We start from the raw sequence: 14247 nt of genomic DNA, 5'->3' as shown, positions 1-14247 counted from the left end.
CTGCCTTAAAGCATCTCCGTACTGTCTTATTGCATTATCACTTAATAAACTGCTTCACACTACTAGAAATGGTGTGATTTTGCTCATTCTCTGTAAAATAAACCACCTTTGGCTAGAAACAGGAGGTCAACACAAAAGACTACAGGTACAGACAAAACATTCATAAGAGTGAGTGACCGACTGAGTATTCCCCCCAGATTAGCTTGTCCCGAAAGCACACACACCACGATGTACAACTGGCTTTAAAGTGAATACAGTAAGGACAAAAAAAGGCATGGGAGGGGATTTTTTAATATGCACAAAATGCAAAGATGTGGATTAGAAAGCAGACTACTCTTGTTAACTAATAAGTTGCCTCATAAATTGCTGAGTTCAGTGGGATAGCTGCTAGTGTGGTGTCTTTAATATTAATAGTCCTTCAGAGATAAACTCACTTGAATATATGGCTAAAAATACAGTTTGTTTAGAAAGAGAATTATTATTATAGCTATATAATCGCTCATTGGGCACAAATTCTACGGAAGTAAAGTGACGTTTTTGCTATTATTATTTTTTAACATGTAAGGAATGCTTTGGGTTGCATTGTTTGGGGTTTTTTTTTTAGCTACTCTAAGCAGCAGGTGACAACTTCTATTTATTTGCCACCAGGAACAGAAAAAAACATTGCTGCTAGGTAAATTGGAAACACCTATGTAGTTTCTTTTACAAGATGATCTCATCTCTACCTACCTCTAATGAGTAAAACCCACTCACTTTTCTGACAATCTGATGTTGCAATTTCAATGAAACAGTGAGGTTTTAAGCTGCAAATATCTGAGGTTTATTTGAAAATAGATTTGAACACAATATTTAGAAATTGCTCTTGGCTGGTTTGCTTTTTTTTGAAAGAATCCAGTTTATTTACAGAGGTAAGATATTAAAAGCCACTATTGTGGCCTCAGTAGTATCTTTTTCCTTCTCAAAAATACAAGTTACCATAGCAGTGTCAGTGTTACTCCAAGAGGTAAAATATTATCCACTAAACTCCTCTTGATTTGGCCAAAATTTGACTACTTCTGATACTCATAAATATATCCTTTTTCAAAAGAAAATTAGTTAAATTTTAGACTGCTTTTATTCAGTGCTTGGTTTAATTTCATAATTTATAATCATGGGGTTTCCCATATTTGTGCAGCTCTACTGTTTTACAGCAGCCTATCAGAAGCTGAGGATGTGGTTATTTTTCTGTAGATATTATTTCAATGCCACCATTAAAAATAGTTGTTTGTTTTTTTCTATAACATACTACTTTTCTTCACTAAATCTGAAGGAAATAAAAACAGAAGACAGTGTGTATATTACCTCATCATCTTGATCTGACTCTGTTTCCTTTTGGTCCCAAGATGCATTGCAGAGACAAGGAATATTATAATGGACAGCAGGGAAAAGAATATCAGGATATGAAAAGGACCAAATTGGGAGCACAAAATGCAAGCTGATTTATAAGGCAAAGCAAATCCAAAATGTCAACACAAAAGAAAAGGAAAAAAAATCTTACATCCAATGCAAATAAACACATGACATTACTGAAAGCATAAACCTATGACTTGCAGGCTGAAGCATGAGCTGTAAACAGAACTGTAAAAATTATAGGAACTTGACACCACAGTAACAAGAGACTTTAAAAGCGTTCTACATACAAGAAACCAATAAAACATACATTTTCAAAGCCTTTATCATATTCCAAAGCATTCTCATTACTGACAGTTCACAAGGTTTCTTTATGACTAGCAGGAAATAAAAAAAAAAAAAAAAAAAAAGAGAGACAAAAACTAAAGGAACAAAAAGAAATCCAACCCAACCCTAAGAAAAATGTTTACTTTTCCAAACAAATACCTTTTTGTGTGCTGGCAGAGTGATATTCAAGTTGCAAACAGCTGTTTGTGGCAGTCCTTTTGTAGTCTTTGGTTCTTTCAAAAATGATAATCGACCACAGGGTTCCTGGCTGGTGTCTCTTACCTGGAAAAGAAATTTTGCTTCAGCATTGTAATATGTAGTAATGAATGCATTAGTAAGATGTAGTAATAGTAATATAGCAGTAATAGTAATATGTAGTAATTCAGAGTCCTAGAGGAAGTTTCTGGAACAGTTCTCAGAATTTCTTTCTTACAAGGAGCTTTCTAGTGTGTAAAAACTAATAGCACCAAGCTGGAGCTCAGCCTGAGGTGCTGAAGGAGAAAATGTGTTATTGTGAAAGAGTTGTAGGTCAGCCTTAAGCTCCCTGATGGCAAATCCATGCAAGACAAGGTGCTGAGTGAGTCCAACATGAGAGTTTCATACTGGGATGTTACTGACAGGCACTGTCTGCCCACTTCATTTCATTCTGCCATGTTTTGCTCTTGTGTTTACCAAAATGCTTAACAACCTCTCCAGCAGGGCAGCCGTGACAAGGCTAAGGAAAGTGAGCAGCATGCCTGGCCTTTTAGAGATGAACAGTCTGCACACACCTTCTGAAGGCTGCTCTGAAGTACAGGATGTTATTGAATGCATCTCCTTTGCTTAATCCCTCAGAAATTGTGACCTACTGGTAAATATGTGAGGGCTCCAATTTGAGATATGGTTTTAGTAAAAGGCTGTCAATCCACATCATGGGTAGTCTGTTCCCAGATGTGCCAGCAGTTCTGCTGTGGCTTCAAGCAAAGCACCCTCTCCATATTATTAACATCTTAAAGAACTACACTAACATCCCAGGGGCAGGTTAGTCCTGTAGGGCTGAAAAAGGGAAGTGGGACTGTGAGAAGAGAGGAAAGCAACAGGATCATTTATTTAATTTGTTTTTCTTTTACCTTGATAGAGAATGGCAGTCTATTTTCTTTGAAAGCATAAAAATTAAAAACAAGCTGCTGTCCTCCTTTAGTCAAAGGGGCCAGATTTCCATAGCAATCAACATAAATAGGTTTTCCTTCAAGAACCTATCAAAGCAAGAAATAGAATTCAATAAACCTCTTTTAATAGTAGAGTCATGCATATAAACATCATGATTTCCCCCAACATCGTTCCTGAGTTTAACACAAGTCCCCACTTGGTTACATTCAACAACAAATTAGAATATCACTGCGCACTATGGCAAGGTAATATGAGTACAGGCAGCTTGGAAAACCACGAGCCACCTGACTGGCTTTTCTAAAGTAAGAGTGTGTAATTTTCTTTGAGAAATAATAAGTTAGTGACTGTGACTTCACCACAAGCCAGTCCTACTCATGCTTGTGTGCCTGCAGGCCAATGAGAAGGAATTCCCTCTCTGCAAAGCCCAGCCAGGGCTACTTGACAGCAGTGAGGGCAAACCCCACTGCACACTGCACTGGGGCACTCACAAGTCCTCATGCTCCTCCAGTCTCATCCTGTTCTGTTCTTCCTTTGAGAAGTTTCATGCCACAGCCTTGCTCTGAAGCTTTATTTAGCAGGGCTTGTGTGGCTTTTGCAGGAGCTGCTGCTACTTGGAAAACACACTGCCCACCAAGAAGGAGGAAGCCAGCTGCAAGGAATGTACCTCAATGTCTTTGCTCCTGGCAACTTCCTCAAAGTTCTCTTGCTGCTCCAAAGTTTTGTCCACTTTGTCGTCAGTCATGCAGAAGCAGCGCAAATTGGATTCCACGGGGTCATTCATTTTGGCAAATATCACAAACTTTGCCATGTAAGGAACACATATTAATTCTCTGTAAAGCTGTGTTGCCAGCCCAACAGTCTCTAGTACTTGGTGGCAGTCTGCGAGCCAAAATCTGAGTGGGGAAAAGTAAACCATTAAATCAACTTTTCATTGTGCTCCAACAATTGCTTAAGGCTTAAAGAGAAACTGTGTCCTGTATCCTTGGTCATTTTGCATGTGTACTGTCTTTGCAGAATTGCCAGAGCTGGAATTTTCTTTCTGCTCTCAGCACAGGTTTAACCAACCAGAAATGGGAATACCTGGCAATGAAATCCTGACATACTTATCTAACCCTTTTCACACTGGTGTCTCATAAAACTGTCTATCTGAAGGCTCATTTGAAGCCAAAGTGAGGAAATTGAATTTCATGTGACTTTCTGTAATTTCCTGTAATGTGCTGATGCTTCACTGTACATCTGACTTGCTAAAACAAACACCTTTATAACACACACAACAAATCACATCTCCCATTCAGGCTGAACCAAATATGCCCATGGTGAAGTCTCCAGAGACAGGTGCTATACTGTTATTTTCTCATCTTATGATTAAGAGTTTGAAGACAAGTATGATAAAAATAATTTATACTTTGTATCAGTCTTTCCCACAACATTTCAGCCCTGATCTATTTGGTTTCCCAGCAATTCTCTCTCTTTTCATAAAGGTTTTTATAGTTGCAATGTCATTTACTGATTGATAAACTCTCTACCTTCTATGCCATGAATTTTCTTCACTAGGATTTGTACAAATCCTGTAAAATGCCTCCATTTAGCATGTATGTCCATTAAGTCCATCAAGATTAATTTCAACTCATCATTTTTTACAAAAGATATTTTTGTGAGAGCAATTTAATATAATTTTCAACTAAAAATCCCACAGCCAGAAATTAAACATCTTTAAATTTTTAAACAAACACATTTTTATGAATCCCCCCCTTTTTTTTTTTCTAATGGGATGAACATTTTAAGCTTTCCCTTTCTGTTGCCATTTACAGCAAAACCAAAGCCCTGTGTGGCATGGTAGCCTTCAGAGGAAGAGGCTGCATGCCTGCCAGGAGGCTCTGTCCCAGCCAGGCCAGAGCTTTGTGTGTGTGGGACACTGATGGGCAGTGACACAGCAGCATCTGAGCCATCACCGATTCACCAGCCTCGTGAGAGGCTTCCAGAAAGCCAGAACACAACCTCCCAGCCAGGTGCTGGCCAAGGGAAGGCACTCCTGAGGTGCAGTTGGCAGGGTCTGCTCCCATACCTGGCAGAAACATTGGTGGTGAAGGAGACGCAGTCGTTGGAAAACGTCAGCGGCGTGGTGCCCGTGATATCCTCCCACTGCGCGGGCGAAGTGCCTCCTGTGCAAACACACACCAGGCAGGTTTCCTCTCAAACACCAGGCACACACAGACTGCATAAACAATATCTCTATCTCCACACACTGAAAGAGAGCCTAGACATGAATGTTCTCCAACAGCTGAGCTCCATGTTATCATGGAGCATCAACAATGCTACATGGCAAAAGTCAACAGCAACCCCCCCTCTTGATGTCAGCTAGGACAGAATTACTTCTGCAAGCTACTTTTACTGACAAGCATGTTTAATAACCAAGACTGAAATTCTTCAAGACTGAAATTTAACACGTGTTGGGAGAGTACTTTTACAATGGGACCAGATACAAAGCTCAGGGACCAGTGGGAGCCTTGGAAATAACCTCAGCTGGTTTTGCTCAGGAGAGCTGATCATGCAGGAGTCGTGAGAGTGAGCACAGAGCTGCTGCTGCCACAGAAACCTTGGCAGAGAGCAGGATTTTCTCTAACCTGTAATGCTACATAGGAGTCGAAGGCTGGGAGTCGTGTCGCCTTTGTACCCGTTGGTTACTCCTTCTCCTGATGGAGGTGGCACAGGAATTGTCATGGTTATTGGCTTATGGAATTTCCTTCTTCTTGGCTCCACAGTGACAATGGGACTGAATGTTGCTTTGTTTCCAAGGATTTTTTTGACAATCTCTTCTGGAACTGGTTGAGCCTGTCAACATGGGGAACATACTTAGACTAGAGCGACAAACTGTTTATAGACATGCAGAATTATTTTCTAAATGATAATTCTATTTTCTTTATATTTTCTGTAGAATTTCTTTTCCCCCCAGGAAACCTTCCCAAGGGTGATTATTAGTGAAATTCATGTTTAGTTTTTATTCAACAACTTACTCCTGATTTCCTAAATGCTACATGGTAGAGCTACACTATAAATCTCAGAAGGTTCCCTGCAGTATTTGCTGAGAGTTTTTCAGAGCATGTTTGGTTTTGCTCTTAATTTACAGTGATTAATAACATTACATACAATTTCAAAATGCAAAACCAGGCCTATTTTGCACTTGAGAAGTGAGGACTAGACACTGTCTCCTGGAGGTGACAGACAATTCTTACATCTCTGCCAAACATAGATTCATGCTCTTGAGGAACACTGAATTTCAACTGACCTCTGTACTCAGTGCTTCCTGTGATTTATTAGAAAGAAATACTTGTTTGGGTCAAAATCACAAAGAATGCATGAAGTTACAAAAGACTTAGAAGTAAATTTCACATTTTCTACAGTCAAAAGTGACAGACATGGTAATGGGAGTTTGCATCCATTTGCTTTTTTATTTTAATTTTTTTAAACTTTCAAGTCTGTTTCAATCAGGCTGACCCATGACTTGCTATAATTCAAATTGCAGAGTGCACTGATATGCAGAGAACATGCAGCTACACTGCAGCCTCAGCAGTCACAGCACTGCATGCAGAGCTGTCATACTCCCCTCACACTGGAGAGCTCTGGGAAGGCAACTGCATAACCAGAGCAGCACAACTTCCATTTTCTCAAGATTAATCAGCTTGAGTTGTGAAATATCTTTAACAGAAATGTTTCAGTGTGAATTTCGAGCACTGCAATTCAAACCAGCATCTCTTTTCATGAACCCATCAGACTTTTCATACTTTTAAGGGAATTTTAAGTGATAACTAGCTGAACTCAAAGATGCCTCCTATTCCTACAGAATATTTCTTCACTTTCTGTGCAGTTAAAGTAGAATTTAAGCTATATGCTCTTCCCAGATTTCACTCCTACACAAAATCTTCCCAGACTTCACCCCTAGAAATGCCACTGGTGAATGTCCTAAGACACAGCAGATGTACATAGGAGGTTTTTGACCCACTAACAGCTGGCAAACAGCTGCATGTAATCCCTACCAAACACATTCCCATGGCAGAGGGCAGCTCAGTGACCCTGTTCACAAGCTGCTGCTTTGCCACAGCAGACAGGGACTGCACAGTGGCTGCAGAGTTGCTGGGGCTGTGATGGCTCCAGGTCTTCGCTTCCCTCTCTCCATTCCTGGGATGCTAAGCAATGACCATGGAGGTGATCCAAGGGGAACTGGGCTTGTGCCACAGGGAGGAGGACTGTGAGTGTGCCCAGGCAGACTCGTGCCAACTCAGAGCTCAGGTGTGAAGAAGCCCCTTGTCAGAACCCACTGCTAAGGAGCAGTGTAAGCTCCTGGAAGCTCTGTGGTTTCCAGTCTCATGCACTCAGACAAGGGCACTGAGAGAAGCTACTCTGAAGCAGCTTTACCTGGAGCCCCACGCGGATCCTCTTGGTCAGAGCGCCCTCGGGGAAGGCGGCCTGGACCCGTGGCACCGTGGTGCTGCTCAGCACGCCGCCCTCGGGCCCGATCTGGTTGCTCTCCTGCTTGATCCGGGAAACCACCGCGAAGTACTGGGGGAAATCCTTGGTGACGATCCTGCAGATCCGCTTCTTCTCCAGCTCCTCCGCGCTGTCCAGCTCTGTGGGCACAGACAGGTCAAACGTTCAGGCATCCCCTGCCCAGCTTCATCCCACACACATCTAGGCCTTTGAATAAGCCTTAAAATGCCCAAGCAGATTGGGAGGTTTATTATTTATTTACTACAGCAGTAAAACAAAAAAGCCATTCAGTGCTATCAATTATCAAGCTTTGTTTTTTGTGTGAACTTGTGTATAATCTTGACAATGAGGGCCAACTGCAATAGGCAAAAAGACTTGCTAGGACACCTAAATAGTCAGGTATAGAATCCTTTGAACCCCTCGGGGAAATCCCTAGGTGTGACAGTCTCAGCAGCTGCCACAGAATGACAGGTTTGTCACACGGCATAGAAGTCTAAGAAGAGCTGAAGGAGACAGTCAAGTTTCTTCCCTCTCTTGTTTCTATCTGGTCTTTCAGAGCATAGCTCCATATTATTCCCAGCCTCTTTCCCCATATAGTTCTGACATAAAGAAAACCACAGGAGATCACAGTCAGTCCACGACCTATCTCCCTTCCTGCCAGGTGTTGCAATCCAGAGCTTGGCCACCTGAGGCACTTGAGACAGTTATTGCCCAGACTGGCATCCAAAAAATCCTGACCAGACACCGAGCTCTCCATGAAACTGTGGAAGCAACAGAGCTGTCTCCCAGCACCACCAGTGAACCAAGAGCAAGCTTCCCTTCCCCATCAAGATTCCAGCCATGTGGTTATCTGTCCCAAAACAACTCCAGTGTGCCCCTCAGTTCCTAGAGAACCTTAATGCATTCTCAGATACAACTGAAACAAAGTCAGGTCATTGACCATGATTGCTCTCAGCCACATTCCCAGTTTGTAGGGTCACCAGGGCTCAGAAGGGTGCATAGAGTACCTATTCCTATCAATTAGTTCAGCACATGACATAGTTTTCCCCATATATGCACTGGGGAAAACTCTGTGATACAACAAAAATATAATGACTTTTGCAACTATATGCGTGTATATATATATATTTATCTTTGCATTGGTGCCCCAAATGCATTGGTGAAATCCCTGTGATATAAACATCATACACAAATGGAGATAATTATATAACTGTCATGCATTGTACATCCTTGTAATTTCTAGCACTTGGCCTTTTTATCTATTGTAATTGGATTTTATTGCAGCAATCCACAAATTTCAGCACTTATTTTCCTCCTTAAAAAGGGATTTTCTAAGCCAAAGTTTGTTCCTCAAAAGATGACATTTTCATCAGATTCAGCAAGAGAAAGCAGGAAGACCAGAAATAATACTAAGACAAAAGACACTTGTAAAATACTTTTTGTGACTGAGACATTTTTGTCCTCTAAATATGTAAGTTCAATTACAATTCCAAAAGAATTAGAATGTAAATTTGGTAAAATGTCAGTTTTCCATTTCAAAACATTCAGCAGATAGTTTGGATTAATCTCACAGTGTTGCTGTGGATCACATGTACCTACCAGAAGTGGATAATTTCTTATCATAATGCCAGCTTCCATTTACTTTGACTCAGAGATTGATATCTGAAGCCCTCTAATGAATTAGTCACTCTGCCTGCAGCCTCTGGGAGCAACAGCTTGTGCAGGAGACAAACTGGATTCCTAAACTCCCAGGCAGGTATCATCTTGACTGGTAAATCCTCATCATCTCCTGTTTGTTGCTAGAGAAAAAACCCACTGTAAAATGCTCACAGAGGTGCAGGATAATTAAAATTCTCCTGAAGTGGAAAAATAGTGATTTGTACAAGAACATGTCAAAGTCCTTTGAGCCTGGCAGGCACTCTCCTTCAGAGGAGGGAGATGGGAAGATAAGAGTGGCAGAGCAACAGTCAGGCATGGAGAGGAGTTGGACTATATATAGGGAGGTTAGGTTTGGATAATACATATGTAAGCTTCTGTATGAAGTTGCCCTCTAACAGAAAAAAAAGAAAAAAAGGATGATGAGCAATCAAACCATCTCTCTCTCACTGCCCTGAGAAATGCAGTGTTAGCATGACAGAATGAATGAAACAGGGAAAACTAGTCCTGGGAGAGGTCACGTTTCCCAAACACACCTCATGCATTTTACAGAGGGAGATATCATCATTACTATTTCCCTCAGCTGCTGACACTTCATTCCTGGGCAGAGTGTTTCAATGATAAACCTTGAAGCATTTTTTGGTTAGGTGGCTGGGTTTTGGAGGGAACGGGGTTTTAGCCACAGAGTAGTATGCTGTGCAGCCCATCATGCAGATAGGCATAGCAAAGCATGGAGAGGCAAAGCAGAAAGGTTATTGGCAGAACTGGGAAGAATCTCCCAATGCCACTGTCTCCCAGGCTTGTGCTCACAGCCCAAGAACTCTCAGAGCCACCCAGCTCTAGTGAGTCAAGAGAAAGGTATGGTGAATATAATGTGTGCAGAAGTCTTCTCCTGCCACCCATGTGTGTGGTACACTTATCCTGCAATGGTTTGGTGCCTGATCTTCCACAGGGGTGGTGGAGGAGAGAGGAGATGGACAGAAGGGGAGGAGGCAGGAAAAGAACATCAGTCAGTGCACGCTGCCACACGAACATTAAGGCTCCAGGACTGGAGAAGAGAAACCCAGCCATGTCCTCCAAGGTCAAGAGGGACCTCACACACGCTGTCTCAGGTCAAGGAAAGCAATCACACCAGTTCTCTCTGGTGAGAGGCAGTTGTGGATCAAATTCATCCACCTCTAATACCTTTCTTTTTTTACTTTCAGATAAGGTAACACAGAGCAATAATCTCCTGACTCAAAATAGAGCAAGACAAGTCACAGAACACCTGGCAGTTTCACGAGCTTCAAGGCGTCTTTGTGTGGATCTGGTTTCCCTTGCCAGGGCCTCAGAAGAATTTTGCTAGCACTGAAAAAGCAAATCTCACCTGACTGAACAGCTCTCCGAGTTGTGCAGCCCTCCCTCAGTCCTGGCTGGAGCAGAGCTGACCCTGTCACGGTGCCCAGACTGCAGGGTGGGGTGAGCACAGGATCCCAGTTCTCCCCCCACAGAGCTGTGCCCATTCAGGAGTTGCTGCACTCAAAGCACAGCATGCACCACATGGCCAAAATTCCAGGAGGGAGATGGAGGCAGGGAGAGCACATGGCAAGGGGCAAGGAAAACTGAGGGAAGGAAGATGCTGGTAACCAGACCCACCGTCCCAGCCTCAGTGTTTCACACACACAACCAGTCACTCCCAGTGCCACAAGGATGTTTCACCCTCAAATAAGGCAATGTCCTTTATGGCGATTTTTGTGTGGTCTTTGATCCTGCCATTCACAGAGTACAGTTTAACAGCAATATGTTTAAAAACTTTTCTTGGAAAGGTGGCAAAATCACTGCAGAGTGACTTATGGTGGTATTTTAAACTTCAGGCATAAACAAGGTCAGACTCTGGTTTGATCTGTCGATTCAGTTATGTAAAAACTCCTGCTTCCCATCTGAAACCACACTGTGCAGCTGCAAGCTTACTGCAGCCCCAAGCATTTGCATTTCTTGGCTCACTCCCTAGTTTGCAAATAACTTTTAGAAGATTAGCTACCCCAGTGTGTGCATTTGTGCCCACAATTTGTCTACAGGTACCTCTAAAGGGTGAAGGAATGTTAAAAGCAAACAGAAGTTATCTATAAAAGGAGCTTGTCTGAAAACATGATGTATTTGCCAACTACAAGGCAGAGAGCTTCTTCCTAAAAAAATAATAAATTCCAAAAATACATATATTTTATTTGATTCAAGTATAAATAAATGTAATATGGCCAGGAGCTGTGAATTGCTACCCTTGTGTTTGGAACCACAGTCCTCCTACTCCTAAAAATGCCAAGTTCCCTATATTTGCCTAAGTACAGGACCGCCTTTAAAATAAAACCTATTTAAGCAGAAACCTGACTGCACCAAAAATCCAGGCTCTTTACATCATGGTTTGCTGTTCTCTCTTGATAATAACCCAAAAGTCCTGCTGTTATTTGATGGTGCCCCAGCCCTGGAGCAGTGCCTCCTGCCCGGGATTCTCTGGGGTCTAGGACGAGGTTTCCCAGCAGATGGTGCTGCTCCCAGCACAGAGCAGGCTTCTGCTCTGTGACTGAGGCATGTCCTTGCTCTCATCCCTGCATGCAGAATTATTTCCTAAATGATAATTCTATTTTCTTTATATTTTCTGTAGAATTTCTTTTCCCCCCAGGAAACCTTCCCAAGGGTGATTATTAGTGAAATTCATGTTTAGTTTTTATTCAACAACTTACTCCTGATTTCCTAAATGCTAAATGGTAGAGCTACACTATAAATCTCAGAAGGTTCCCTGCAGTATTTGCTGAGAGGTTTTCAGAGCATGTTTGGTTTTGTTCTTAAGGGGGAGAGCAAAACAGGAACAACCAAACAGAGCAGTAAACTGAATGGCTAAAACTCAGTGTATTAAGGAGCTGCAATAAAGGTCTGATTGCCCTCCTGCACTACAGGGAAGGAAAGGACTTGTGATCACAGCAGTTTTGACAGAGAAGCTGCTTTTAACAGGAAATGGGCACTCCTGCAGCACCTCCTGGCACTTAGAGATGATTATGCAGATGAGTTTTCTTGCAAAGACACACTAAATTTCTCTAAATGACTATGTGGCTGCTTTTTATTTAAATTAAAGCTTGCTTCTGCCTCCAGAGTTCATACCTGGAATAAAACTTCTTCCAAAGTTATGTCTTCTCAGATGCAAGATACTCCCCCTGAGCCAAGTCTGACTGTGGTATTTTGTAACAAAACACCAAAAGTTCAGATGAAAAAAAAAGGCCAACTCACTCAAGTCTACAAATTTGTAATTTTTTGGTCATTGCTTGGAAGACCTTTTACATTGCAAAGGTGTCATTTAGCTATGGTGGAATTTTACCAAAACCCTTGCACTATTTTAATGCATGGTGGTTTTCTTTTTTTTTATTTTGCTTTCCTAGCTAGAGAAGGATTAAGCCAAAACAAACTGAACAAATAATCACTACAGTGAATGTGCCCACAGTACTTTTCTCATTTTCCTCTCACAAATGATTGCCTGGATGTGTGGAAGCCATTCCTGAGGTTTGGCTTTTAAGGTGTCAAATATTTTCACTCCAACAGAATAATGTCCATCATACTTTGCGTGATTATTTGGCTGCACTTATACCCACCAACCTCAAACAGCAGTTCCCCAGAAGGAAAGAGCCACCTGAAACCCTCAGTAGATCAGAAAGTTGTCCTGGGGCTCCATATTGTGAAGTTTATTATTTTAGGCTCTAAGTACTGACGGCCTCATACCCACCCCTCTCAAAGTGTTTTTATTTGTTGAGCTCATCTCTGTAAATTGTCAATTTATCCATATGTGAGCTCTTCCATAAGTCCTGAAAGCTGCAGCACTTCAGAACAATATTTCTGTGCCCAGATTTCCCATCCCCAAATCAAACTAAGCTCAGTTAGAGAAGCACATGAAGCAAATAAGCAAGCTGCTGATCAGTGCTGACCACCTCACCCCTGTCAAGGCACCACTGCTTCACCCAAATAGCAAATCATCACTTCTGATCCCTTGCCAATGTGCAGAGAAGGAGGGGCAGTGGTGAGATTTTTCTTTTTCAAAGGGTGGAACTACTGCATTCAATCCTGCAGCAATCATAATTCCCCAAACCATACTATCCTGGACCATGTCCACCACTTGCCTGTTCCACTGCTCTTAGGTACTCTTCAGTGATGAGGTTTATTTTATTTTTCCAAACCCACTGGCAAAACATTTGCACTGTTTCTGCCCTCCTGTCTGGTTGGTTCTATTTACATTTATTTTGAAATAAATAGCTACAATAGATCCTCATGAAGCAAGCAGATCTTTGCTGTTGCTTTGTGTTTGTACCAGCTCAGGTGCAGTTCAAATACTACAAAGTGAAGCCTTTCCTGTTGCCCCCACTCCCAGAAGATCAGGAAATTGGTAAAAATGCTGTATTTCAGATGCCCAGGGAGACCCTCATAGCAGCACAACTCCAACATTCCCAAGGCATGCCTTTTGCTGAGGCTCATCAAACAAGGAGAAGCCAAAATCAAAGGCAGAGCTGCCCCAGAGATACTCCCTAGAGCTGCCATCCACAGCCTCTTCATTTCCTTCACCTGCTTGTGCTGACAATGAAAGGACTTTCCTGCAGCCTGTACCCACACTATGACTTTCTGTAGGATATCCAGGGAAAATCCCGTGGATAAACCCTTCCACAAAACCAAAGTTCACACCACAAACTGTTTCATTCACACTCAGATGCAAAGAGCTCGAGCAATGGTTTATCAGCACGAGGATTGAAAAATGCTTGCTAGGAAAACAAAGCAGTGGTGCCAAGGGATCACAGCCTGGCTTTGCCCACGATTTGTATTCAGGAACCATCTGTGACAGCATCTTCTGATGGATTTGTACAGCTGGGTGCCCTCATCTTGAGGGACTCTCACACCAACAGCAATGCTCAAGCAAAACAAGGGAGCCAGACTTCCCAGATGGGCATCAGGAAGGCAGGCTGTGCACTTGTGGGAGGCAATCTCCAACACCACCATTCGAAATAAGAATGCTCTAGGGGCCAAGCTCTGTGTCCATGGGAAGGCCCCATAGAGCTGCTATTTACACTTCACTGTTGGGTTGCAATGACCTTCCCGTGGCCCTGCCTGAGCAGCACAGACACGTGTGCCCCCAGCTGGGTGTTATCCTCAAATTCATGCTGGAAAGCAACTGTGCAAACTCTGCTTAAGCTTGGCAGGACTTCAGACCAAAATTCACCACTCATTCCAGGA

At 42.4% G+C, this 14247-nt stretch overlaps 1 protein-coding gene across 31 annotated transcripts in view; it reads right to left on the bottom strand.

Annotated features, from left to right (window-relative positions):
• The window catches only part of ANK3 (ankyrin 3), a 284745-nt gene that overhangs the window by 38424 nt on the left and 232074 nt on the right, over positions 1–14247 (bottom strand). For 23 of the 31 annotated variants that reach the window (XM_031060737.1, XM_031060730.1, XM_031060744.1 and 20 more), the window contains 7 exons: positions 7279–7490; positions 5490–5697; positions 4931–5027; positions 3530–3758; positions 2826–2951; positions 1876–1998; positions 1342–1368 (listed from right to left, as the gene is read on the bottom strand). In XM_031060737.1, the coding sequence (XP_030916597.1) occupies positions 1342–1368; positions 1876–1998; positions 2826–2951; positions 3530–3758; positions 4931–5027; positions 5490–5697; positions 7279–7490 (1022 nt within the window). The remainder of the gene's footprint in view (positions 1–1341; positions 1369–1875; positions 1999–2825; positions 2952–3529; positions 3759–4930; positions 5028–5489; positions 5698–7278; positions 7491–14247) is intronic. The other 8 variants (XM_031060734.1, XM_031060736.1, XM_031060738.1 and 5 more) reach the window with 1 other exon arrangement.

The sequence above is a fragment of the Geospiza fortis genome, unplaced genomic scaffold, assembly GCF_000277835.1.
Source record: "Geospiza fortis unplaced genomic scaffold, GeoFor_1.0 scaffold92, whole genome shotgun sequence".
Lineage (NCBI taxonomy): Eukaryota > Metazoa > Chordata > Aves > Passeriformes > Thraupidae > Geospiza > Geospiza fortis.
The sequence above is the reverse complement of the archived record's forward strand: the minus strand, read 5'-3'. Positions and strand labels throughout refer to the sequence as shown.